At 42.4% G+C, this 27816-nt stretch overlaps 2 protein-coding genes across 2 annotated transcripts in view; one reads left to right on the top strand and one right to left on the bottom strand.

Moving 5' to 3' along the window:
- The window catches only part of astn2 (astrotactin 2), a 278125-nt gene that overhangs the window by 53039 nt on the left and 197270 nt on the right, over positions 1–27816 (bottom strand). Inside the window, exons 14-16 of the mRNA XM_079363577.1 lie at positions 12714–12838; positions 10536–10640; positions 9767–9946 (exon numbers count right to left, since the gene is read on the bottom strand). Coding sequence (XP_079219703.1) covers positions 9767–9946; positions 10536–10640; positions 12714–12838 — 410 coding nt within the window. The remainder of the gene's footprint in view (positions 1–9766; positions 9947–10535; positions 10641–12713; positions 12839–27816) is intronic.
- Positions 3283–8922, top strand: trim32 (tripartite motif containing 32). The gene is made up of 2 exons (XM_079363600.1): positions 3283–3440; positions 4240–8922. Exon 2 carries the CDS (start codon positions 4252–4254, stop codon positions 6292–6294), a length of 2043 nt encoding a protein of 680 aa, XP_079219726.1. The 5' UTR covers positions 3283–3440; positions 4240–4251; the 3' UTR covers positions 6295–8922.

The following is a 27816-nucleotide window of genomic DNA, read 5'->3' as shown; positions in this document are numbered from 1 at the left end:
TTAAGGGCACGTATACTTTAGAGCTTTCATTTTTCACTGAAAACATGTGCTGACATCTGCTTTACCAGGCAGGTAGGCTATCTAACACCTCTGAGAAAAGGTAAATACAGGAAGAGATTTTTTTTAAAGGATTATTCACAAGGGAAAAAAACAAAAATGTTAAGTTAATGTGACATCTTGAGCCTGCAAATACAGCATGAAAAACCCCCCCAAAAACAATCTTCAATTTTAAAAGTAAAATGACCAAAAAGCTGCCAAGTTCATTAAACCCTGAAACTAGTTATTTTTTCTTGTTCCCTTCATTCATAGAAGTATGTTTAATGTGTTACACACACATTTATCAGAAATCAATGTCCTCTGTAAATGTCTCTCTGAGTCCTGACTGTCTACAGTGAGTGAGAAGCGTGAGTCCAACCAGCTGTACTATTGTCCGAGTCGTGTTTACGTTGTTTACATGGACAGGAGGGGCTTGTGTATACAGCTGTTTTTGTCTAGAGAACTAGGACTAGAGAAAAGAAGAATAACATACTCAATGCTTATTTGAATAAGACCTGTGTTTCACAACAATGCAGGCTATAGGCAATTCAGCTCAAATAAAGGACAATTGCGCTTAATGGTGATACATTATGATACATAACTCCTTTGTGCAAACTTGAGTGGAGGTGTCACCAAACAGCAGTTTGTACTGCTGGTGCTCTCGGGCGACATCTACTGGATAGGTGGTGTTATACCTCCTCTGCTCAAAACAAAATACAGACCATTCAGTAGCCTCTCGGAATCTGAATTTAGAAGCAGGACATACTGGCTGCTGTGTCGGGTTAACCCTAACCCTAGAAGCTATAGCACTTCATCATTAGCATTTTTCCTTAATGTCTGATGATAAAGTTAAGACATTTTATGATATAATTTAGTAGATATCTTTCAGATTGGACCTTTAAAAACGCTAACTTTCAGTCTATAATGATGAAAACTGCATTGGATAACAAGAAAGACAAGTGTGAATTTGAACTTAGCTAAATGAAACTTTGCCTAAATGGAGAATATGTAACTCAGCATAGGAAGAGTAAACAGTTTAGAAACTGAATTATCAGAGGGAAACATTGACGTAAATGGGTTGAGCTAGGCTAGACTAAATAGTCTGTATAGCGACAATACGCTCTAGTAGGAAAACAAATAAGCTGAAGCCTCTATTCAGGGACAACTGGGGTCATGAGTCCAGTAAGGATTCTGGTAAGTGGGATTCAAACATTGTTTATCAAACAAAACTGAAGTATATTGGAATCAGCTTTGTTCAACTTTACAAGTAAAACAAACCCTATAGTGCGAGTAATATCCAGTTATAAAATGTAAACGGGCCCCTCAGGTCACTGAGACGTTCCTATTCCCGGACAGAACACAGAGGACACAAACCACTCTGTCCTGAAATGTAGCTCTGACCCGGGTGTGTATGTTTGTGTGCGAGGGAGAAACGATTCTGTACATACATCTATTTATGTATGTCTTTGTGGCTTCCTCTTTGTGTGCCTCTGAAACACACACTGGCAAATGGCTGAAAGGGGGGGGGAGGTAACTTCATGTGCAACAGTATGTAAACAGGCTCAAGGGGTGGCCCATGAGCCCAATTACATGCACTTCTTGAGGAAACACAGGCACCAAAATGAGCCTTCACTACAGCCCTGCAGCCAGCCAGTCCAATTCACTCTCACCCGCTTTAACTCAATTCACCCCGCACTACATTTGTTTACAGTGTAAACAGATGCGTTTCATGAAAGGTTTGGCACAGAGTATATGGGGGAAATAAAACACAGCCCAGCTAATGTGATTGTCAGAGTCAGCTGGATATAAAAGTGCACCCTTCTTCCTACACAACATTGTTTCCCCGATTTATCTTTATTTACTTTGGGAACTTTACAGCTTCTTCTTGTTTTATTTAAGTGTCTTCACTATAAAGACTGTTTTGAATCTGGTAGCAAACCGCTGTAACATATAATTTCCATCTGGGATCACTAAAGCGCTTTGTCCTTGTGTGTGTTTATTCGTGTTTGTGCAATGTACATTTCTGCTGCCTTTTGACCAGCAGTGGCAACCTTCACAAGGAGCGATTTAATTGGACCTCGAGTTTTTTCATAAAGTGAGAGGATTAAGATTAATGATGGCAAATCTTTGCTCTGTGGAATAATTGTGATGCTTGTGCAACACTTTCCTGTCATGTCACATAGTATGGAGATAAATGGAAAAAAAATACCAAGCCATTGATCTTCCACTGTCTTTGTTAATTAAAATGTCTTTGTAGATGGGTTGCAATTTAATTACTCATTAGGGACACATCCCCTCCGGCCAGGGTTATTGTATGTTGTCCAGGCAACAACAGCAGAGACATCACATCTATTCCATTGAAGTTATGTTGTTAGCTCTAGTAACTGTGGGCATTGTTGTTTTTGGTTTGTTTAAACAGCTGCTATATGTTGCCTCAATTTTCTTCTTCGAAGCTGGGCCAAATTAGAGGATCTGTGTGTTACAAACAGTAAGGCTTAATGCGGGATATAGCAATTAATTAGAGGAATACAAATCAATCAATCACTTTGACAATGTCAGCGTCCTTCATTCTTATTTAGGTGCCAGAACTTGTGTTAAAAAGTTTTAACATAATTCTACTTAACAAAGTATCATCCCACTTCAAACGTGTTTTACCTTGTTATACAATTTTAAACAGCAGGTATTCCACAGGATGCAGGCCAAACTCCAATAACATTCATTCAATATTCTTAATGTCTTGACAAAATATAGGATGAATCGATCATTTTTAAAGAAAGAACCTGACCTGAGAAAATTCATCAGTTTCTTAGACGCACCTATTTCATCTTGATCAGTTGGGGTTTTTTTGTGCAGAGGCGCTGACATTTTCTAGAAGGCTCTCACTGACATCTAGTGGACTCTTTTTGTACTTACTGGCTGACAGCCTCAAATTTATACAAGTCACCACATCTGGATGTTTTCAGAAGCATTGGGCTGCAGGCTGTACTTCGGGTTCTCTCTGTGGGACACATTATCTTTTAAGCAGTCTGTTTTCTTGTTCTTCAGGTAAACACATCCAAATCAATAAAATCCATGTCCTCATTGACTCTAGCCAGTGACTTATTTATCCAGAGGTATTCATGTTAAAAGTCAAATATTTGTGCATTTCAATTCACCACATCATTATTTTGGATTTAAGTTTTTGGATACATCTTTTCATTTCGACTCCACGCTTCTGTTCGGGAAAGCCAATGAAAACACGCGTCGGGCTCGGAGCTGTGCGTATGACGTATGAACAGCCCAGGCTCTGCGTATGTGACGTCGTCAACACTGCAGTCTCTCACCCCCAGTAGCTGCAGTAGCAGAAGCACAGCACGCCCATCCAAAAACCTCTGTACTCCCAACCAGCTAACACTGACGAACAGGTAACGTTTTCTGAGCAAGGAATAGAAAACGACGAGCTGCATAAATCTGTCTTTGTAATGCACGTTTGCTAAATGCAAAGCCATGCGGAAGTGTATGATAACATTGTCGCGTTGTATCAAGGGACAGCGTTTGTATGCTGTGCAGTCGAGAGGCCTACTATGTATTTCTCTAAAAAAAGCGAAACATTTTATGTAATTGGGTTGTTGTCTGGGCTGCAAGGTCGATTTATTTTCAACCACAATGAGAGCAACATATTGCCCTTAGACATAACCGAGTTGGCTTCTGTTAGCACATAGCTCGTGCCACTTTGGCTTACAGGTGAACATCCACTCTTAAACAAGCTAAGCTCACCTGCTAGTGTTAATAATGCCCTCTCTATGTAACGTAGGCTGCAACAGGGTGTGATGACGGTTAGAACACACCTGTTCACTCTGTAGACTGCTTATTAACGTGTTGACAACTTTCCTCTAATGTCGGTGACTGACCGCTTTGAAACTGAGAGGCTAGTTATTCCTGGCTTCATATTTAATATATAAATGTGCAAATAAGTTGTTATCAGGCTCACGTGACGTTTAAGGCAGTGTCTCAGATTGTATCCTTATTGTCACAGTTACAGATAAGTGTTAAACGTTCTTGTGTAATTTGAATATGAATTTTCTGCAAGGCAGAAAAATGTCCAACAAGGCAAGTAGAAAACGTCTTTGAAGTTTAGGACAGGAGGTTTCTGTCATAGCAGAGTTGCGTACAGTTGAATTAAACATCACATGACGTGATCTATTTTTTTTTTCTAATTAAAAGGAAAGCGCCATCATGGCAGCAGCACCTCCCCCACTGGACCCAGATCTCATGAGGGAGGTTCTTGAGTGCCCGATCTGCCTGGAGACCTACAACCAGGATCAGATGAGACCCAAACTCCTGCAGTGTGGTCACACGGTGTGCCGGCAGTGTTTAGAGAAGCTGTTGGCCAACACTATAAATGGCGTCCGCTGCCCCTTCTGTAGCCGAGTCTCCCGCATGAGCAGCATCTCCCAGCTGGCCGATAATCTCACTGTGCTGAAGATCCTCGATTGCACCACATCCTGCAGTGCTGCTGCCGCTGCCCTGATGTGCAAATCCTGCTGTAACCGCCTGCCGCGACAGTACTGCCATGACTGTGCCTCTGTTCTCTGTGAACTCTGTAAAGGGGAGGGCCACCTGCAGCAGGGCCATTCAGTGGAGCCGATAAGGGTTGCTGCCGAGCAGCGGCGCAAAGAGCTCGGCGGCAAGCTGGCAGCTCTGCGTGATGTCATGGAACAAATTCAGAAGAAGAAGACGGCAATTGAAAACATTTCCAAGTCCTTGAGATTGAAGTACCACGCGGTGCAGCAGGACTACACGACAACCGAGCTGCGTCTTCAAGAGGAACTGAAGCGGTCTCGGAGGACATTCACCGCCGCCATGGCAGATGTGGAGAAGTTAAACGGGCACGTCATGGAGGAGCAGACGTATCTCCTGAATATTGCGGAGGTGAAAGTCGTGTCTCGCTGCGATTATCTGACGATGCTGGTGAGGCAAAGTGACACGGCGCTGCTGAAGGACGAAGGTGGAGGCTGCGATGACGAAGAGCTGGATCTGAGGAGCACGTTGCCCACCATGTTCCACCTGCAAGAGCCCGAGCTGGTCAGAACAGAGCACTCTAAACCTGTGGAAGTGGGCCATCTGAACACAAACACTTTCACCGCGAGCACGGACGAGGAGGAGAGTGGGTTGGAGATTCCATTCGAGGCCGACGTCGAGAGTGCCGCTGGGGCTACAGGTGGCGCACCAGGGGCTCTGACGGATCTTTATAGAGACATCGACATGGTTGCTGCTGTGGATGTCTGTGGTTCACCGGGCAACTTCAAGTCCAAATCCATGGACGCTGGTGGGGGATCGCCTGGAGGAGCCGGGGCGAGCACAGGGCCCCCGGTGTGCCAGTTTGTAAAGAAGATGGGCTGCAAGGGAACTCTCCCCGGCATGTTCAATTTACCCGTCAGCATCTGCGTGACAGCCCAAGGAGAGGTGCTTGTCGCCGACCGCGGCAATTACCGCATCCAGATCTTTAACCGCAAAGGATTCCAACGCGAGATCCGCCGCAACGCGAGCAGCATCGACAACTTTGTCCTGAGCTTCCTCGGCGCTGACCTGCCTAACTTAATTCCCTTGTCCATTGCCGTGACTCCTCAAGGCCTGATCGGGATCACGGACAACTACGACAACTCGGTCAAAGTCTACACGATGGAAGGACACTGTGTGGCCTGCCACAAGAACCAGCTGATCAAGCCGTGGGGCATCACCGCCATGCCTTCAGGTCAGTTTGTGGTGTCGGATGTGGAAGGCGGAAAGCTGTGGTGCCTCGCAGTGGACCGCAACGTAGGCGTGGTCAGCTACAACCGGCTGTGCTCGGCCGTGCGGCCGAAGTTCGTGACGTGCGACGCAGCCGGGACCGTCTACTTCACGCAGGGTCTGGCCCTGAACTTCGAGAAGCGACACAACGAGCCGCACCTGGAGGGCGGCTTCTCCATCGGCTCCGTGGATACAGACGGCCAACTGGGGAAGCAGCTCAGCCACTTCTTCTCGGAGACGGAGGACTTCCGCTGCATCACGGGCATGTGCGTGGACGCAAACGGGGATTTACTCGTCACGGACAGCGGCAGGAAAGAAATCCTGCAGTTTCCCAAAGAGGGCGGGTTCAAAGTTCTCATCCAGGACGGGTTGACCTGCCCCGTCGGAGTGGCCACCACGCACAAGGGACAGCTGCTGGTGCTTGACTGTTGGGACCACTGTGTGAAAGTCTTCACGTACATTCAGAGGAGGCACTCCTCAACTTCGTAAGGAAACAATCCAGACTATCTGCACACCAACACGTGAGGTTTATTGAGCACGTTTTGGTGGGTGTGTGCGTGTTTGGGAAAAGTAGAAACACACTGTTATCTGTCACTTTAGTTTGGTTCCGATCCAAACAGTTCTTTAACTCTCACTGAGTTATTCGAAAGAATGTTTCAGTTCGATTCAGTTTAAAGTTGGATTTTAGATTTATAAATCGGCTTCCTAAAAAGGTGTTTTCCTTATTATTGTAATGATACGTAACAACAGAATTGTAAAATCCCAGAATCTGACATTTGTGGAATTAAAATAAAACACATGATGTCGACACTGATGCAGGTACAGAGTACAGATGAACTTCCTTCCTCTATTGCCGACTGTTTCCAGATTTGGCTCAGCTTTGCAGGAGGAACCAAAAAAAAAAAAAAAAAGAGGAGCGAGGAAGGATTTGAAATTAAACATGCATGTAGAGGTAATCAGAACAAGGCTTTTTGGCCTGTGAAGCACTTTATCGTCGACACGGCACTGTGTCCTGCAGTGTTCGGGTCGAAGTAGCACAGACTCGCGTTGATGTTGCTGAAAGCAGCCGGCAGCTTGAAGGTTTACTGTGCAGTTAGCTAGCAGGCGAAACAGTCGAACCAAAGTCTCAGCATCCGTTGAAATGCATTCAGCAACGTTCAGGGAGCGTTCAAGGAAACCGAGCGGACGTGATGAGTCATTCACCGGGGTTGTGTGAGACGTAAAGGACGACCTTTAGTTGGGGCCTATAATTGTAAGTTCACGAAGCGTTGTTTGTCAAATGCTTTAAAGGTTATTGATGTTTGATTTAAAGATCACATATTATTTTTTCCAGTACTTTTCAACACTGCCCTAGCTCGCCTGTGTACATTAGCCAGACTAAGTCAGCAGCAGATCACCTTCTAGAGCAGAGGATAAACTTGTAGGATATTTCAGAACGTTAAAAGTTCTCTTTGCACGTTTCCAGCCACGGCCTCACGAGGAGCTTCAGCTTTCACTGTTACTATCTGTCACTTAACTATGTCTATTTTTGAACAGAGCAATTTCAAGATGGAAGGTCACGGATGACGTTGGAATTGGGCGGCCTGTGAGATGTCAAGGTTCTGTACTACCTTATACAGTTACATCTACAGCCCCATAATACAATCTATCTATACAGGTAAACAGCTCGAGCACCGTGACATCGTTGACCCGGAGTCGACGGCAGAAGTCTCGAACGACGTTAACACAGATTGTTGAAAGCCTTGACGTTTACTCTATGGAACTTCTTCCATGCCTTTCTTTCCTCACGGCCAGCCCAACGTTTACGCCCCCCTGTGGCTCAACGGACGAGCGCTGCTCGTGTGAAAGCACGTTTAAAGTCCAACATCGCCGCTACGGTTGTCCAAATATTCCATACTTTAATATTCGATACTTTACAATGACCCGTGTTGAAGCGATACCATTCACTCTTGTTTTAATGATTGATTTTAACTAAATGTCCTGAAGCTTTAAAGCTTTTAAGCCTTGGTGGATTGTTAGATTTTTCTACTCGTAGCATATTTCTGCTTTAAATTCCAGTATCATGAAAAGTTTATTTACACGCCAAACCTTGTTTTGTTTGTTCGGTGCTATGTTTCTTTGTTTCTGTTTTTCTCCAGCGGACAATTTGAGTTATTTTTTGGTCAGTATGTAGTCAGTGTGAAAGCTGCTACAACTTTGAATTCATTTATTCCTTTTTTGTTCACTTGTTTTTTGAGTCCATTTAAAGCATTAAAAAGATGACGCCTTCAGGTACAACAACAATAAAACTACTCCTTTATTCAATTATTTAGTGGCCTAAATATGGGGGGGGGGAATCAAGTTAATCATTGAAACCCACTTGTTGATACTGTAAATGTAAGATAGCGTATGTGTGTATAAAGTTGTGAATAGTTAAGAAGCCTGCACGGAGGTCGTGTGGATCTTCCAGACGAGCTTTGCTCGCGAGAGCGTTGATGCATACTGAGTCCGTTTCAGCCTTAAAGATGAAATCAGTTCACAAAGCTGACCTTAACTCTGCACATGGAGCCCGATCACTAAACAGCAACATACATATATACATATCTGATAATCAAACGGTGTGTGATTTTAATGTTCCTACAGATACATAAGAGTACAGAGTCATCCTTGTGCTTTTTCTTTATGGACATGTTAGTTTGTAGTTTGTTCATTGTTACATCTCAACATTTAATAGACTCAGCTGCATGTCACTCTTGCCATTAACCCCTCCACCCCCACTCTATACACTTTCCTTCAATGAACTAGAAGTGATGAATAACTGGAGAATCTTAAACAGTGAGAAAAATCAAGTGTCCTTGTGTCAGTGTGCTGAACATCATCTCCTCACTCCGTATCGCACAAAAGTTGTTTCTTGTCATGCTTTTTCTTTAAGGTTTCATATTTGACTCCATTAAATATTAATGCAATACTGCTGTATGTCCATGAACCACCCTCCCATGTGTTTGAGGTGTGCCGTCCTTTGGAGGCTGTGAATTTAAAAAAACCCAAAAAAAATGTGTGGAACACATCACAGACATCTCCGTGTTGTCCTATTAATGTATCATTGATAATCTGAGTGCAATAAAGATTTATGAAACACTTTGAATTTTGGTCTCAGTTTGTTGAACTTCTTTTACAATGTTCAAACATTTCTCAGTTATCTGTGTGACCCCAGACTGATCGAATCCAGCTGTAGCTGTAGAGTGTCAACAATGCTACGAGTGGAAGCTAGCGTGCTCATATTGTATGTGGGATAATGTTGAGTAAAACAAGGTGCGCTGTCAGGATAAATTAAAACAACAGAGGAGTGGTTTCTGAGGAGTTTTTTTTCTTCACATATACAGTATGTATGTATATGCATATTTGAAAACCATAATTGGTTATTTCAAAGCCTCAAAAAAAATCGTCTTATTCTTTTAATCACGATCACGTCATCCAGCTCACTTTTGTCTTTATTGTTTATGCATTCTGTTTATTCACAGAAAATTCTGGATGGCATCAACTGTAGCCACATACTGTACAGAGTGACATGTTTGACTTACATTATACGAGAACTTTACAGTTTAACTTTGTCTACATGGAGGCGCCAAAATCCACACAAGTGGAAAAGATCCTGAAAGATGCTTTCAATCAAATATTAAATGTTTGATATTTTATTGGGACAAAATTGTTCCTTTTTTTTTTTTTTTAACTATCTTTACATGTCCGTGATCTTCTCTATCCGTAGTTAAAGCCTTACAGCATAATATATTTTAAAAATGTTCTTTTATTCGATGTTTATTTCTCCCTGTAATCCCGTCTATAAAAGTGAACTGGAGATGTTTTCCAGATAAAAGCCAGTTACTGTATGACCACGTGATCTGCTCACCCACCTTCACCTCTTCATCAATGCCTCAAGAGTTGTGCATTTCTGGCCGTCTTTGCTGTCTGTCAGCAGGCTCACCTTTCTGGTACTGCAGCCAGAGCTGCTGCTGGGCCTTCTTGCTGGGGAAGTAGATGCTGCAGCTGAGCTCGGAGCCGTACAGGGCCTCGGAAACGTAGTGGCTGCCGTACTGCTGGAGGAAAGCCAGGAGCTCCTCGCGCGTGCTCTCAGCTGACAGCGTCTTCAGCACCTTCGAAAAGCCTGAGAGGAGGGGAAGTGAAATGTTATTTTGCACACAAAAGAGAAGCGTTGAGTTTATCCACGATCCTGTCTCTCCAATAAGAGGCACACAAAGACTCAAAAAATAAAGAAAAAAAAAATCATATTTCTCTTACTGGGAGTTCATGAGCTCTCTTTATCTTGCAGGTTTCTCTTTATTGTTGCTGCAGACAACCTTCTGTTGCAGACCAGCCTGACTCCAACTGCTACAAGTATTAATATCAGTTTAAGAGCTGCACAACTCTAACTACTATCATTAACACCTTCAGTCCCTCCCATTTTATCCTCATCACAGTTGTTTGATGTCAATATTCGACTGATCAGTCAGAGATCATCTTTTGCTCTTCCCGATTTCTGACACGATTGATCAACTGACAAACAAAGAGACCGATAGATTAACTCACAATGGGAAAAATTTTCAGGTGAAAATAAGAGACATGTTGGCCGCCAGCAGTCAGAAAACGAACCACGACAAGCCTCTTGGCCACTGTGGGAGTTTAATTAGAAGTTTTTTTTAGCTCTCTGTGACGTTATTAAATGACCTCTAGTTTAAATAGTATCTGCCACTGACCTGTGGATAAGGTGATGGAGCTGAGTTTGACTTTGTACAGATTGCTGCGCACTCTCCATTGTTGCACCATCGGATAACCCACCGCTTCACTGAACTGAGCGTCTCCTGGGAGGAAAAGGAAAAAAGAGCAGATTTAAAGATAGAATCAGAAATACGTCCCCAGGGAGGGAGGGAGGGGCGGGAAAATCTAAATGGACCTGAAGTTGTACAGTACTTTTTCTCAAAGCGCTTTTACACTGCGGGTCACACCTACACACTCACACACTGTCGGTAGACGTTACCATGTAAAGTGACTATCAGTAGGTATCAGCTCATCTCATTCATATGCCGCCAACAAAAAGCAGCAGGAGCAATCTGAGCTTGTCCAAGGACACATCGAACATGTGGCTGCAGGAGCTGGGAATCTAACCCCCAACCTTCTGGTTGAGAGATGACTGATTCTACCACTGAGCCACAGCCGCCGGGTATTTGGGTGTCACAATTACTCCTACACAGAATATCAGTATAAAAAGAAAGATATAAGAAAGACAACAAATATCATAATTTATAAGAAATGGACAAACTCATATTCATAGAGAGCAGCTGCAATTCAAACATAAATAAAAATCCATCATTTTCATTTCAGCCGTTTATTGCAGACCTTTCTTTTTTTATTATTGTTTTTTCGCTTTAACATCATTTATTATCACAGCCCATATCCCAGCTGGTGCCCGATCAATGGCAGATATATAGCGCAACTTGAACTCCAATTGGATTGCTGACATTAGAAAGAGGGAGCAATCTCGCCTTCCTCTGCAATTCAATTACCAAACTTTCACACCAGTTTAGAACTAAAGCTGCAGAAGTGAGGCGCAAAAGGAGGGGGGGAGGAACAAAAAGTGCTTACAGGAAGCTCGATCCTGCGCCTCTGGAAAGTGTTTTACACCTGAGACGATCATGTCCGCGGAAAAAAAGGGGCAATTTAGTTTGTGTGTGCCTGTGTGTATGTGTGTCCAATTCCGATGAAAGCAAAACCCAAGTAGAAATCTCCAGGGTCAATGTGGACTGAATGCCAATTTAGCTAATGGAGGGATTAGGGAGCAGAGGTGCAGGTGTAGGTTTTTTAAGCCAAAATGTCTAAGTGACTCCGTCCCCCTCAAGACGAGGAGGAACGGTGGAGGGGAAACAAGAAAGGATAAAAGGATGAAATGGGAGGTTGAGTGTTTGAGTTTACAAGGTCCAGTGCTTGTGGAAGTGTGTGGGCATGATGATGCATAAAAGTCTGTTAATGACAGAGTGTTAAGATGTTTTAGGGATTCAACAGCACAGTGGCACAGACGAATTTTCAAGGACGTTTTCATATCTTTTTTAAACTCATCTTGCATAACAGATTTATACAAAAACATTCATTTACAACAAGAACACATTGACCTTCTGATTAACCAGTTCCTATAAAATGGAAAATGTCTCTAAAGTAATTTTTGGTTTTGTTAAATGTGAAAACGACGAGAATTTTCAGTTACTTTTTTTTTGTCCTTCTAAATACCTATATGGACTGAGAGCCTAAACCAAACAAGTTTCATGGCGATGAAAAGATAACATCTTGTTATAATTCATGTTTATGTGTGGTAGCACTGCCATAACCTGAGAGCAGCCACTCCTAAAACGCCTGAGTGCATCTGGGGGACAAAGAGCTGGGAGCGCCCGTGGACCGGGCCTGCCTCCGTACTCATACATCCAAATAATATGGATGGGAAAAAGGATTGTTTGAGTGGCTGCTTTGGCAAAAAAAGTGACGTTAGCAAGCGCTGGGACGCCATGTTTTGATTTGAAAAGATCCACTTTTGTTTTTTTATTTCACACGGCCTAAATATTGAGCTAAAAGCGCGGTGCAGCAGCAGAGAACAGCACCCGGTCAAGCGTGCTGGACCACCAGAAAACAAAGGTTTTGTGTGACTACCTTTAACATATTAGTACAGAAGTGTATCGTTTTCACATGAGAACATAAAATCAGCATAAACAAGGTGCCTTCTTTTCAAAGTCCGAACAGAAGCTCATTGAGACCATTTAAATTACCACCACAGATCACACACGCCCATCCACACACGGATGTGTTGCTATGTAAAGTAACCATCAAAAGTAACTAATCCCATTTATACACATTCATATCCCGCAGACGAAGCAGCAGGAGCTGCTCACCTGTGAGGAGCTTCAGGTTGGGAAGGGGCTCAGACAAAACCCCCCGACACTGTTCCTCCACTGGTAAAGGGATGACCATGAGACCATCTGCTAGCTGAGGAAAGTCCTTAATGAAATTGTTGTCCCTGAAGGAAAGAAGAAAAACAATTAACAAAAGAAGGAAGGAAAAGAAACAGACTGGCAGAAAGAAGAAAGGACAGCAAAGAAGGAAAAAGGAAAGAGAGAAGAAATAGAAAAGGGGGACAAAGAGAATATAATAACAAAATGAAATACATATGAGAAGGAAAATACAGAAGAGGAGAGAAAGAAAACAGGATGCACACAATAGGGAAAGAAAGAACGAAAGACAAAAGGGAAAAGAAAGACAGATGAAGAAACAAGATAACAGGAGAAGGAGCGAAGGATGGAAAAAGGAAGGAAGGAAGGAAGAATGGAAGGATGGAGGAAAAAGGAAAGGAAGAGAAATCAGGAAAGATGGAGAAAAATTCCGGAAAAAGAGAATAGGAAAAAAAAATTGAGCAAAGAAAGAAAGAATGATAAAGAAGAATTTAACTTTTTTGTGACATTTCTTTGAAGCATCTGAATTACCGCCTACAACTCACATGATTTGACGCAAATGATTTATACTGAGATTTAAAACATACTGACCACCTCCTCCATAACTTCAGTTCATGTTTAACAATCAGGGTTCAAGCTAGAACCATGAAAACACCTGAACAGACTCCCAACAAACATCGACAGTCCTGACATGTTCCAGCGCTGCGTCCAGACGCTGGCCTCCTGAATCATTCACAGAGAAGGAGTCGCAGGTTTCGTTGTTCCCGCACGCCCTGCTTTAATGAGCTTTACAGGTGATAATGAGGAGTAGCTGCTGTTTCGTTGTCTCTTGTGTTTGTGTTTTTTATGTTTCTTCTCACCGTTCCCCCCTCTACTCTGCTACACCGGTCATGACATTAACAGATAACTAAACTTCACAGACAGTTGAACACTTGGTAATGAATGGGCTTGATGAAAACTATATATGGTGACACAACAAATATTAAAAAATAAGAATTATCAGATGTGTGTCGTAAATAAAGTTTGCTCCATGTCTCATCTGTTAACATGGAAGAGGCGGGGTTTGTGACCTATACTGCAGCCAGTCAGCAGGGGGAGCTCTAAATCTTTTGGTGTCACTTCTCAAGAGCTTTAGTGCCGTTCATTCTTTGTGCAGTATATGGTGTTATATGCAACCCAATAAATAATACTGCTGTTTGAGCCCAGAACGGAGAGCAGAATTCTCTCCTGCAAAGGTTTGCTGAAGACCTGCATTTTGTGCGATAATGGAAAGAAGCACAGAGCGTCCAAAAGTGCACACAGAGCTGATGTCTCGTCATATAACGTTGGCTCCAAAAATTGGATTTCCATTCTCCTTTTTTTCCATCTTTTTCCAGCTTCATGTTATATCAAAACACGGAGCAAAATAAAAAGCAACACTCCTCCATACTGATTTTATATTTAGCTTCATTTCCGTTACCTAGATAGTCCATCCTGTTGAACCAAATCAGTGCATTTCCTGTCCAAAAGATGAGCTGTCTCGCTGCATTCTGAGAGCATGCCAAGCAGCAGCGACTCCCGTAATCCACTTTTATGGGACCCGGTCTCAAAGCGCAGACCTTGTGTCGATGAGACTCAGGAGGGAGTGGGGGTGGGTGGCTTCACTGTTCTTAATATCAATTTTTCATACAGTTCCTGTCCCCTCCCTTCTCTTCCGCTAACCACAAAGCCTGTTAGACACAATCACAGCGTTAGTGTTACAATGGACGTCTGGAAGGATTGACTCAAGGGTAAAGTCTGAGAGGAGGAGGAGAGAGAAGAAGGGCTTTAAAAAAAAAAAAAAAAAAGATTACAGTGGCTTATACTCACAGAAAACATATTGATTGCTAAATTAAATCAGCCAGGCCTCACGCTGAGGTTGAGAGAACCTTTGGAGACGTGTGGACCAAGACGATATGCAGCTTTATGGATTTTCAAGCCTTGGGTTGGACTGTCCTTGACATGCTCAGAGGATTTCCTTTTCTTTAAAAATTCTCTTAACAACATTTATTGACATTCTCGGTTTAAAACACATATCATGTAAAAGGTATGATTTAAACTCCTCGCTGCAGAGTTGCTTGAAAAAACAAATCTAACTATTTGGAGGATAAAACAAATGTGAAGAATAGTGCCTCAGGACTTTGCAGTACCTGAGCGACCATAAAATCATTACACGTCTTTAACCTTCTTCTTCTTCTAGCCCTGAGGGGAACATATTTCAGGCAAGTATTGATTGTTGTAGAATCTGCCGTTTTTCTGCAGAGGTTTGGTGGCGAAAGACTCCAGGTGTCAATCCTGAGGATTTCTGTGTCCGTGGTTTATAGTGAAACGTCGGTGTGGATTGCGTTCGTCTTTGTGTTTATCTGTGTGTTGGTGTGTGTGTGTGTGTGTGTAAGCGTGGGTGCTTGAAGCATCTATTCTGCCGACAGTTCATTAAATGGGGAGACATTTATCTGTACCACTACAACCTAAACATACCAATGCTGTTCACAACACGAGTCAGTGTCTCGTCTTTTAAGAATGATGAATTCCTTCAGCACAAACGCTAACGAGTAGTTTAGTTGTTGACTGTTCACACTCAATCTTTTAATGCGTTTCCTGCATGGCTGTCAAACAAAAGACATTATGATATGTTACACTAATTCATACAATGAATAATGACAGAATTTGCTTCCTTGCCCAGCTCTCGGCTCTATTTTGTTAACTCAGTAATTGTTAATGGCTTTTAAACATTTGATACCGACAGATGTTTTTACATATTTTTGAAAAAAAAAAAAAAAAAAAAAGGAACAAGAGATTCTGGCTGATTAATATATCATGAGAAGGCGAAACAACCTGGGATTTATATCAAGTTTTTTTTTTTTTTTAATGAGATTGCTTCATAATGAGACTAAACAGGAAAACTGGCAGAAATTCTTGAACACTTCATATTTGACAAATCTGAAAAATAATTAAAAAAAAAGACAAATAAAACCAAAACATGATTAGCTACTCCAACCAACCCACTACACAGTCACACCCATCCAGCCACACTCAACAGCCCAAACACCAGACCACATGTGACTTGCAGGCAAAACCTGCGTATTTACTCATGTATCATTCAGTACCCGTGTGTGTTCATTAAGGTTGTCGGACACTGGGCTCCCTCCTGGCCAAACAAATCTACTCGTTGCAAACTCTTCCCATTTGAATGAGAGTCTCCAAAGCAGCAACTTTACAAATCATATCTAGCGGGGATGAATACAAATACCCAACACACGTCCATGCATATCAACGTTCTCTCATTCTGTATCTCCTTTCTGAACACCCCCCCCCCCCCCAGGTGTTTCAACACAAACACACTGCAGGTACATTTGTTTGTTGAAGCATACACTGAAACTCAGGTCTCAGGTGCAAATAGCTTTGTTTTTCTTTCTGATTCCACAGCCGAGCTTCATCGTTAGAATTTCTTCTATAGATTTTTAGCAATTGTTTTTTATTGTTTGCCTTGCCTTCAGAGGAAACCCCATCTCTTTTTCTTATTCACCCTCCCAACTCCTCTCTGCCTCCTACATCAAACATACGGAGCATATGAGAGCTATCTACATGTCAATTTGGAGAAATGTGTTGCGCCTCTCTCTCGCTCTGTCCTCTGTATCTCTTTGGGTCTGAATATATATTTGCGCTAAATGCCTGTCTGTGCTTTTATAATTGAATCTCAGAACAGGTGTTTGAGTGAGCACATTTATCAGCGTTTGTGTCAGTGTCACTGGTATTGAGCGGTACTTATCTAAAACACTGGCTTGTGTAATTGGCCGATGTTCTGTATGGTCGGTTTACAAACCTCAACGCCACATCCAAGCTACGATAAGACATATAAAGACACACTCAACATGTCTTTGTCATCGAGACAAAAATACAGGCTGATCCTGCTTTTCAATGATTGGAAAATGATATCCATCATAGGACTACATTTCTTTTCTCTTCCATGTCCTTTCAGTATAATAACCTATTACCCATATGGAGGTTAACACACCTTCCAGGAACCAACATTTTCAAGGACTAGCTTTTTCCTAAACACTTGTAAAACCACAGAAACTAAAGTCGCATGCAGACGACGCAATCATCTACCAGAAAATTGCTGACTCTACTTGCGTGAAATGGCAGTCCTATTCAGTTTCGGTGATTTTTTCAATCCTTTTCAATCCTATAGCCAATCCTTTAGTTCAGAAAATGTTGATGAACTTCCCGTCTTTGAACGGATTCCCAAATTGAAGAAACAGCACCGTTTCAGCAAACTGTAATCCAGGCAGACTGCTCCTCTCCACCCATTTAGAAGCTGCCTCTGTAGACTGATGCAAGCATTAACACAGATTCTCTAAATCCCAGAGGTAATGAGTATTGAATATACACACAAATCCTTATTGCCGAGCTTACAAAGGCTATATTGTGATTATTAGAGTCTCTGCCCTGGTTCCCCTGCTAATTGGGCCTGTGTAACCTTCTTGGGTCAAAGCTAAACAAGGAAGCCGTTTTTAAAAGGATCATGAAGAATTACAGGAGGTAGTTTGGAGGATTTCTCTATTGCCCATGTTCGGTTTCACTTCCAGATAAATAGTTTTAAGTGACGGAATTTGTGCACTATATCTCAAGAATCACGCTGCGATAGTATTGTGCTTAGCTTGTCCCTCAACCTTTTCCCCCTTTCCCCGGAGCCGGTATGTGAACAAGATTCTGTGATTATTCTCAAGTGATGATATGCTATGTGTTATCTGGCTGTTCTTTCTTTTGGAAAGTCTGTTTATTCTCCTCGAATTGTAATCATATTACAGCCATTGGGCCACTACAAGCAGCTTCCCAGAGTGGATGAGGCGATCTCTTCCCCAACGGAGAACAGCTGGAGAGGGAAGGGTTCACACGAAGGAAAATAAAAACAAACATGTATGAGTGAAACATAAGCGAGGTGAAGGAAGTGACATCCAGTCAGTTCAGAGCCACTACCTCTGAACAGGCAAGGCAGGAAAGTGCTTGGGACCCTATGCCAGTAGGAGGCCACCAATGGCCGACAAACTTTTAACCACAGCAGTGGCATAAAATGTGTTTTCAATTACAGTAGGAAACCTCCGTGAGGGCGCCACATCTGACCGCACCCTGTAGCACTCTGAAGAATGACATTTTTAATGAAAGTGAATGAAGGAGGATTATATGATATCCTACAATATCATAGAGATAAATGCTGGTTGGCGGGGCCCACTGTTCATTTTTTTTGATGACCCTGATGAAGTTTTGCTGGAGCTTTTTGCCCTCTTGAAGGAGTTTGGGGGGGTTGGGAGTGGGACTGATGCTATTCTGACAAAACAAACAAACAAACAAACTACAGAGCCATCAGTTAAAGATATCAAACAAATAAGTCTTACGTTTGGGTAGAGGGTTGGCAACTTTTGTGTAGAGTGAGATTGAGGTGGGCAACCACAGTGATTGTATTTCATGCATAAAAAAAAATCCATATTGCTTATTGTTAAAAACCTCAAAGATACGTTGGCAATTGTAAGACAAAGTTGAGATATTGAGGAGAAAATGTGTTTTTCTTCTTCAGAATGTTGATAGTAGTCTCTGACTGTTTAATAGGCATGCTCTATTTACACAACCTAGTCAAATGATCCAGCAACAAACTGCACCCTGCCACATTCTGATGACAATTTATTTATTTTAGCATTGGAGTGCAGAAGTTATGAAACTGCCAGTGTGTGTGTGTGTGTGTGTGTGTGTGTGTGTGTGTGTGTGTGTGTGTGTGTGTGTGTTGTGTGTGTGTGTGTGTGTGTGTGTGTGAAGTTGACGAGTCTGCACTTTCTGTAATGATTAAATGAGTAAAGTAACTGACTGAATAAAAAGGAACATCAGGACAGAACAAAGAGTTTTAATCTCCACCACTAGAGGGTGCTCTCTCTCTGTGCCAAAGGAACAACACATGGAAACAGGATTAGTCAAGGAGCATCAGTGTTTCTGTGTGTTTATGTGACTGCACTTTATGCATACACTGCAGGGTTCTCTTGTTTTTGCTCTGTCAGAGTCTTTGGAAAAAAAAAAAAACAATGAACAGGTTTTTTTTTAAGGGGGGCATGTGGGACTGCCTGGGTCTAAAGCACAGTAAGTGGGATGGTGTGGCGGGTAAACAGAAACTTTTGAATCATTAAGTGAAATGAATTGTTGATCCCTCAGCAATTATGCTCAGTTAATAAACAGCTGCACAAATAATACCAATAACAATTTGTGTGATTGTGGGACAAAGACGCAGGATTTGGAGGGTTGGGTTGGGAGCAGGGAGTGAGTCTAGAGACATTTTCAGAAAGACTATTTCTCCACTGACAATAATGTGGTGTTGAATCAAGATGTGCTTGTACAGGGGTGGTAATCCCATGGTAGCATTGAAGGCTAAAAACAGCGTTTTGAACTGCATATGAGAAGCCACTGGGTGCCAGTGCAGTGCACAAAGGGAGGGGGAGGAGGTGGGGGGGGGGGGGGGGGGGGGGGGTTATGTTGGGAGGATTTCTGGAGACTGAAGTCAAACGAGGCTGAAGCATTCTGGGTAAGTTATAAAGTTGTCAGAATGGATGCTTGAGGACCAAAGGGAAGGAGGAAAAGAACTGTCGAGGAAGTCCTTCTGGTTGGATAAAGGAAACATTTCTCAGTGTTGTCAAAGAGTTTTAATTAGAGATGGCCAGATCTTGACGCCCAGCCACCACCATCTGACTGTGTAGCCCCCACAACCCGCCGGTCGTCATTCATGCACAGCCTGCTCCGACCTCCACCTCAGCAGCATGGTAGAGAGGACAACAGGAACGTGAGGAATACAAAAGAGAATTCCTTCCTGGATATCAAAGCTCTTTTGTAAAGCGTCTTTTGATGTGAAGGTAGAAGCAAAAAACAGCAGTCTGCTGCAAATGCTAGAAATCCCATTGACCATAAATCACAGTAAATGACATCTGCAATCTATAAAGCTAGATCCCCCATATGTTCAAATGTATTATAAAACTCCTTCCAAGGGTTTTTCATGTGGTGTGCATTCATTAGTGCATATACAATCCTTCTGATTTTCCTCCATTGCAAATACAAATCATCACTCTTATATGTCCAACCGAAAATTTGACTAGAGCATGACTTGATGCGACTGAGTTTTTCTATGGCTGTAGCTCTGTTTGGAAGCATGCAACAAAAGGTAGCACAAACAAAGGCAAAGAGGCTTTGTTGACAACAGTTGTTTCTACCACTAAATACAGACACAATGCTAATGACAAACCAGAGCAGAGAATGTTCACATACATTCAAATACAATGTTGATGTAACTAAGCATCATTTGGAAGCCATCTGGCAGAGTGGAAAAAAACACATGTTGTGTAATAATGCCACACATCTCAATTTTCATGCAAAGTAGGAAATTTGAGGTGGTTCAGGCATCTGATTAGGGCGTCTCCCTGTGGAGGTTTTTACAGGCAAACCTAATGAGGAGGCCTTGGGACAGACAGAGAGTTCACCTAAGGGTTATAGATCCTGTCCGGCCTGAGAAGGCCCTGGAATCCTTCAAGAGGAGCTGGAAAAAGTTGCTGGGGAGACGGAGGGCTTGGTTGACTTAACTGCGGATGCTGCCACCACGACCTGACCTTGGATAAGCGAAAAAAGATGGATGGATCTCAATTTTGCCAAAATGTTACCGACCCCTCCAATCAGCCCACATATGAGAAATGTCTAAATTTGTTATGATCTTTTACTCTTTTTACCAGTAATGATAATAATCCATGTAGAATATCTGCTCAGGTGTTCAGACATCCATCAGTTACATTTCATCTGTGTATTGACAAAAGCCATACCCAGTTTGCTGCAGATACTAAAAAGCAGCATTTTGAGAACTTTTTAATGTTTATTTTCAAGATATATAGACGCTATTTTCAGTTATAAGTCGCAAAATAATATAATATTTTGGAAAGTCTTTGGTAGAAGCATGCTGAGAAATAGTCGTCCCTTTTGTGAATCAATACTTTTAAAATGAAAGTGAGGCAGAAAAAGTCAAAAAGCAAATATTTCATCTCACTATGAAATGAATGAAACTCAATTACACCACTTCGTTATATGATCTCTAAATTAAACATTTTGTATATTCTTCCACCTAATCAATCAATAGAACCGACTCTCTTTGAGCAGTTTCATGGCTGATATTTGCCCTTGAGAGTCGTCTGCCAATTTGCAGGACCGCACAATCAAAGATTTATGAGAGCTTGGGTGTGTTGCCGATCCAATTTGCACGTAATATGCTTAATAGCTGTAATATCTGTTATTTGAAAAAACGCTCGGTGCGAGCACGGGCCCGTCGGATGAGTCATAACAAAGATAAAGCACCCAGTGCCACCCAGAGCACAGGCCCCAGATGACGGATTAAAGACTTATTAAAGGACAGCATCTGAAAAAAAAACAGGCTAATTCCAAGCGTAATAAAACAATCAGAGATGTTTACCTTGAGACAATCTCTTATTAAAGCCGCAGCCACTGCTCTGTTGATGAATGACTCCACTGAGAGGACGAGATGTGGTGACTTTTCACGGCCGGTATCGATTAGGCTAGGGAGGTGATGCTGTCAATGAAACAGCTTTAGAGTTTGAGCTTGTGTACATTAGTTACCTGTGCTTTTGTGTATGTAAGAATGTGATTATAACTCTGAATAATGACAAAAGGTGTCATATTATCAGGTGACTATTTACTGCAAATATAATAGAAAGACAGTCTTGGGGGGAATATTAAGTTCCTGAGCTGCCACACCGACTGTCCTGTGCTGCCTTGACTCATTGTTATTTGCCTCATTTCCTGCTAATGCAAAAGATCACAGTCTTTAAGAATTCAATAAACTCCAGCCCGCGGCTGGCTTTTCAGTAGCTCACCAGCCGCTTTATAGACTCAGTTCAAAAAAATATTCAGATGACATCAATGCACCTTGAAAGCCTTTTCCCACTTCAATTACCTCGAATGCACAAAAACAAAAGAGAACAGGCCCAATTAACTGTCAAAAAGACTTTTAAGAATGTTCCACAAAGGCACTTAGCTGGTAAGAAAAGTTTGGAAATGTAGTATTTAAAATAAGCCTTGACAGAGATAAAGAGACATCCTGAGTGGGATGATAGAACAAGTCTCACAAATGTTGCTTGTTGCACAAACGTGACATTACATATTGTTTTGTCATCCTCTCTCCCCTTTTGGCTCTCGCACAGAATCCACTCAACCTCAACTTTTACTTCCCTGGACTGGGTTTAAAAATTGTAATACAATGTGAGCGAGCACTGAGATTCTTTTTTTTTTTTTTTTTTGTTCTTCGATATCTCTGTTGGCCTGCCTTAAGAAAATGTGGAAATGAACTCTGGTGGCCTGGAGTATTACCATAGAGATGAAGCTTAGAAATGCAGTGTGAGAGAGGCATTCAGGCCAGCTAGCTAAGGAAGTGATTAGAGCTGTTGCTTTTCTTTTTCTTGTACTTTCTCTACACCCGCCGTTTGTGTCCATGAATCCTAACAAACCTCTGTCCACCTCAGTGTCAGCCTCTCTCTCCCTGTCTCACTCTGTCTCTTATTCACTTGTGGAAAGATGCCACAATGTTACGATAAACTCTAACCACCAGTGACACTGTTCTTGACAGACTCTCGAGTCATCGGCCTAAAATTGGAGGAGCACTTCAGAGGATTTGTTGAAGAACTCCAGGATACAATTGGAGGTTATCTTTTCTGATTTGTACAAAGATCCAGAGGTAATCAAATCACACATCTGCTGCTGTGAGTAAATGAAGACAACTTACGAAGCAGTCAAAAAGACAGAAAAAAAAAAAAAAGAAGCTTTTTCTTCCGTCAATTTGATTAAGACAAAACAGTGAACATTGTAGCTCTTTAATATGTTATGATGACAGAACAGTGAGTTTCAGAATACATAGATAGATCAAGGATAAGACTTGTACTGGAGCAGCTGCGAACCATTATCAGGAACTCCTTAAGTTTGACTCTTACCTCTGATTGGGAATTGAAAAAGCAGCACAGTGGTGCCGTGGATAAGCACTGTTGCTTCAGATCAAGAAGGTTCCTTGTTGGAATCTATGACAGAACAGGAGTGTCTCCGTGTGGAGTTTGCATGACTTCACTGTGCGTGCATGTGTTACTTTCAAGTACTCCAGCTTCCCCCAGTGGTCCAAAGACACAATCGAACGGGTCGCTCTAAATTGTCTGGGTAAATGTCAGCATGAATGTTTGTAGGTCAAACCTGTGATTAACTGGCAACCAGTCCAGGATGGACCCCACCTCTACAGTCCCCTGCAACCTTAAATTGGATCAGATAAGGTTTGTAGATAAGGAATGGATGGATGGATGGATGGATAGAGTGTTTATGGCCAGCCCAACTGGGTGAGAAGCTGACAGCAATCTAAGCGCATGCCTAGATTGTCGACTGGCAGGCCATATTACCTGTCCTTGCAAAAGAGTGATTACTAACAGTGTGACCCCGCAGGGCACAGGTAGGTCTCGCAAACCATCTGCACCTCAGTTTGTCAAAGTCAAACAAGATGTTTTAGGATCTAAGGAGATCCCAGGCATGGCTCACCAGCTGTTTTCATCAAGGGTGTTGGTCTGTTTGGTCGGGTATTGCCAAAAACAGTATACGGTTAAGGTTTGAAAAAACCATCATGGGAGTGGGTTAAAACAAATACCGTAAATTCCGGACTATAAGCCGCTACTTTTTTCTCACACTTCGAGCACTGCGGCTTCTACTCCGGTGCGGCTAATGCATGGATTTTTTATGGGGGACAATGAGCTTCTGCCGCAAAAACATTTGACTTCGTCACGTCGGATCTTAATATCAGTCATTTTGCGCTTCATGCACGCACCCTCATGATGGAAAACACACGGAGAAATACATATGATGCAGCTTTCAAGTTAAAGGCGATCGACCTGGCTGTCAAAGAAGCTAACAGAGCTGCTGCACGTTAAGATGACACTGACAGCGACAACAGAGACTGAGGAAGTGAGTAATGAAGTCATTCTGAGGCAGTGAATGGATGGACTTTTTCTTGTGAAATATATTACGGTCATCTTTTTCATCAGCCGTGTTACAGACACCGTCGGCTAGGCTTCGTATTGTAACGGTTCATGTTGTAAAGTCAGTAGTTGATAATGTGTTCATAATTCCGATTGTGTGGAGAGTCAGTGAATGCACCAGCGAGAACGTGTTGAGTGGCTGTATGAGAGAACGCTGGGGGAGAGAGTTGGATTGTTACGGCAAGTTATGTGTTGCTCTCTGCTGTAAACGGCGTGGTCACGGCCGACAGTGATCGGGTTATTAAGTTATTATTTGAACGCTCTCGTCGTCCTTTAACGTCCGTACGGACGCTACAGTATTTGCGGATGTTACCGGTAGCCTACGTCTGTGTAAATAGCTCTTGTTATAGCGTGGACACCTGCGGCTTATAATCAAGTGCGGCTTATATATGTACAAATACATTTATTTACCGTACTTATTTTTAGCCGGTGCGGCTTATATCCAGGTGCGCTCAATAGTCCGGAATTTACGGTATATAAAATGTTCCTTGGTTTTACATTGGACCCTGACCCTACTGTATCTCCTGGGTAAGGCTTCTGCCTTGTTTGGCCTATTTATTCGCCCTCAACACCAACATGAGTGGTCTTTCTAGCCTGTCTAATACTGTTTGTGATTAAAACACTATACTTCTATAAGAAATGTTCTACAGCATGCGTTTACATTATATTTCATTGCAAGCACATGGTGTGTCATACAGAAGAGAACCTTGTTAAAATGTATGAGAGGCAGAGGGCTGTGACAAAGTGCTTTTCAAGACCATATAGGAATGAGAACAAGCTGATCCAGGGATAAGCTCTATGGTGGGTATTATTGTTCCCACTAGTGACAAAGACTTTGATTGTGGATGTGAGGCCAAGGCTATGGTATTGACAGTTTTTTTTATACTTTATAAGTCTGTGTCTTCTGTGACAATGGGTTTAGGGAACGCCAACTCAAACAGCATCAACAAACTGTTCATAACAGGCCAAGAATCATATGCCATGTTGGACAGTGTCCCCCACCCACTCCATGACATGCTGGTCAAGCGACACAGTGTATTAAGAGTAAGAGTCAATACAGCAAGATATACCAGAGTACCAACAGAAGTCATTCCTGCCTGAGGCCATACAACTTTTTAACTCCTTACTTAAAGTGTCAGACAGTGTCAGAGATCTTGGACTTATTTCACTTAAGGATGCAACATGATTTTTTTTTTCCATTTTGGGTGTATGAGTCTAACTTTTTGCAATGTATCTTGTATTTCTTTTTCATAGGAGGAGCAACTGCAATGTGACCAAATTTGCCCTGAGGGATCTAAACCGTTTTTTAATAATTCTCACAATACAAGAACCCACTCTGTCACTTTGACACAAGACCTTTGTGTTTGTATATAGTCATTTATATTGGTGTATGAGAGTATGAGAGTGCATCACTGCAAACAAGCTTTGTGCATCCTCATATAGAGCAAACATTCGTATCTCATAATGTCCGCTTTATCCTCTGGCATCCTGACACATAAAAGATTGCTCAAAGGACGTTTAAGAGTCTCGTCACAATTTTGAATTTGCATTTGATGGGCAGTTACAGGCCAAGGCATGAGGGTGGCCTTTGTTTTGTTTCATTTGATAGAACAACTGAGTACTATGACTGACATGAAAGGATGATTAAATGTCACTTGGTATCTGTTACTCTTTCTATTAACTTGATATTTCTAACCAAAGTAGAGCTGGTCTGTGTGGCTGAATCTTAACAGGCATTCTGTGGAAATCACATCATAGCAGTGGTAATTAACTACTTTATATTATGGCCTTGCAGAGGTAAGTGTAGGCGAACGCTAAGTATAGCAAACTTCATATAACTGAATGAAGCTGAAAATGGCTTGGAGCTGCCATCTATTTATGAATTGATATTTATGAATTATTTATGAATGGTTAATTTACAGCAGAAGGCAACAATCTCAGCGAAAGCAGGGCAAAGTGATAGGGTGAGAAGGTTAAGGAAGAGTAAAGACAGATAGGAGTCCAGAGGGGAAACAAAATTACAAGTGCTGTCACCCTGCACTCGGTAGATGAAGCTTAGAAAGTGAATCACTTCTGCCGCGGTAGTTCATTAATCAATTCTAAAAAAAAATCTAGTTGCTAATTCAGGACTTAGCCCAGATCCACTAATGCTGTTTTTTTCCTTCATGGGGGGGGGGGGGGGGGGGGGGGGGGGGGGGTGTCTGTTGCCATTATGGAGGACAGGTATTGTTGTCAACTCCCCTGTGAGGCAACTCCATCACATTTCTGAGGCTGGGGGGTTTAAAGCTCTTTGCTGCATATTCTTATTTTTTCACCCCTCCAGTCGACTATCGATTCACTGGCTGCTGCACATGAAAGTGATTTTATCAGTCTAGCACGAGTGCACAGCAGCATCACCAGCTCAACTAATTAAATACACAAAGTCACTGTCCTTGATTCTGGATGCTGTTTAAGCTTCATTTATGTGGAATAGAAATGTGAACCGTCACGAAGGTAAAGGTTACGGAGAGCGACTGGGGAGTCGTTTGGGCTAAAATAAAAAAAACCCATGCGCACGGTAAATTGAGTATGCCGTCAAATGTTCCGTATAATTGCAAAGAGTCTAAGTGGAGGAATGAAAAGGTTGTATAATCAATACAAAAGAAAATCCCATTTATTTTCATGATGAAGTAGACCTCTAGTTGGACAAAACAATGGGAAAGTACTTCTGGTGACAAACACTGACATAAAGAAAAGAGGAACAGCGGGCGTTCAGAGAATGCACCTCTGGGGAGTGATATAACTAGTGGTAAAGTTGCACAGTGAACAGAACCCACTCCTATAATTGCCTTTCCGAATGGGCCCAGGAAGGGACCGTAGTATATTCTGGACAGAGCAGTACTTGCTGTGTGATTTCACCACCTTTTACCTTCCTGAACCAGCTCTTGTGTAAGACTAAAACAAATTGCAACGAGGCGGTTCCGGATGTATGTTTCCTGTGCTGTTTGTCCCTTCTCCCCTCATATTGTCTCTCAGGTGAAACTACTAATGACTCAACGAGTTTGGAGTCCAGAGCGGACTGCCATGTCTCTCAGTCAGTTGTGATTTTGACTTGGTTAAGGTGTTTTACTGGGTCAATTTGTGGATTGCTGTTAGTCCCATATAGGTCTGCTTTATGGTGAGGCGTAGTAAAGCCAAGATCCTCTCAGAGGGGAATCCTTTTTTTTTCTTTTTTTTTGAGTGAGATCTGACAGTATGTTTATACAAATTGGTCAGACTAAATATATGTTTTTAAGGGGGAAAAAAACGGTTTAGGGGTTAATTAAACCCATAGCGTGTAAATTGGAATCATGGGAGTACACTCTGCTTTCCTATTTTTCTTGCATCCATCAACCGGTTCCCTGACTGGTCTAACTTCATCTGTCAGTGTCCAAAGTCTAAACGGCCTCACAGTCCATCCTCATTTGGTGCACCACTGCTGTTTTTTTTCCTATTTTGCATTTCTCTCACACTTACTCCCTCCTAGCGTCTCGCTCTCTAACTTTTGCTTAACTGTGCTCTTTTGATTTCGCCTTTTCTCTTTCCATTTACTTCCCTATTCATTTTCCTTCTCTCCTTATCGCTGCCTCTACCAATCCGCTCTTTTTCTACCTCTCTTACACTCACTCTCTCTTCCTCCTTTTTTCCAGCAGTCAAACAGCAGGTAGTCAGCTATAAGCCTCTCTGACATTAGCTGATATTAGGCCAGGCTCTATTAGGTCCTTACTTGCCGTGTGAGTGATTGAGCGGAGAGTGACTGCCTCAGGAATGATCACGCTCACGTATATGCACGTGCGCTGACTCACTCCAGCGAACGCAAGCCGCCACCGAGGTAAACACACCAATGTATAAGCGCACACACACACACACACACACACACACGCACACACACACACACACACACACAAAGCCTC

This window comes from Symphodus melops, assembly GCF_947650265.1.
Source record: "Symphodus melops genome assembly, chromosome: 16".
In the NCBI taxonomy this organism is placed as follows: Eukaryota; Metazoa; Chordata; class Actinopteri; order Labriformes; family Labridae; genus Symphodus; species Symphodus melops.
This window is presented reverse-complemented; position numbering and strand designations above follow the sequence as displayed.

Bases quoted from the DNA above. Each gene is read 5' to 3' on its own strand.
- trim32 (XM_079363600.1), top strand. From the start codon at position 4,252: ATGGCAGCAGCACCTCCCCCACTGGACCCAGATCTCATGAGGGAGGTT.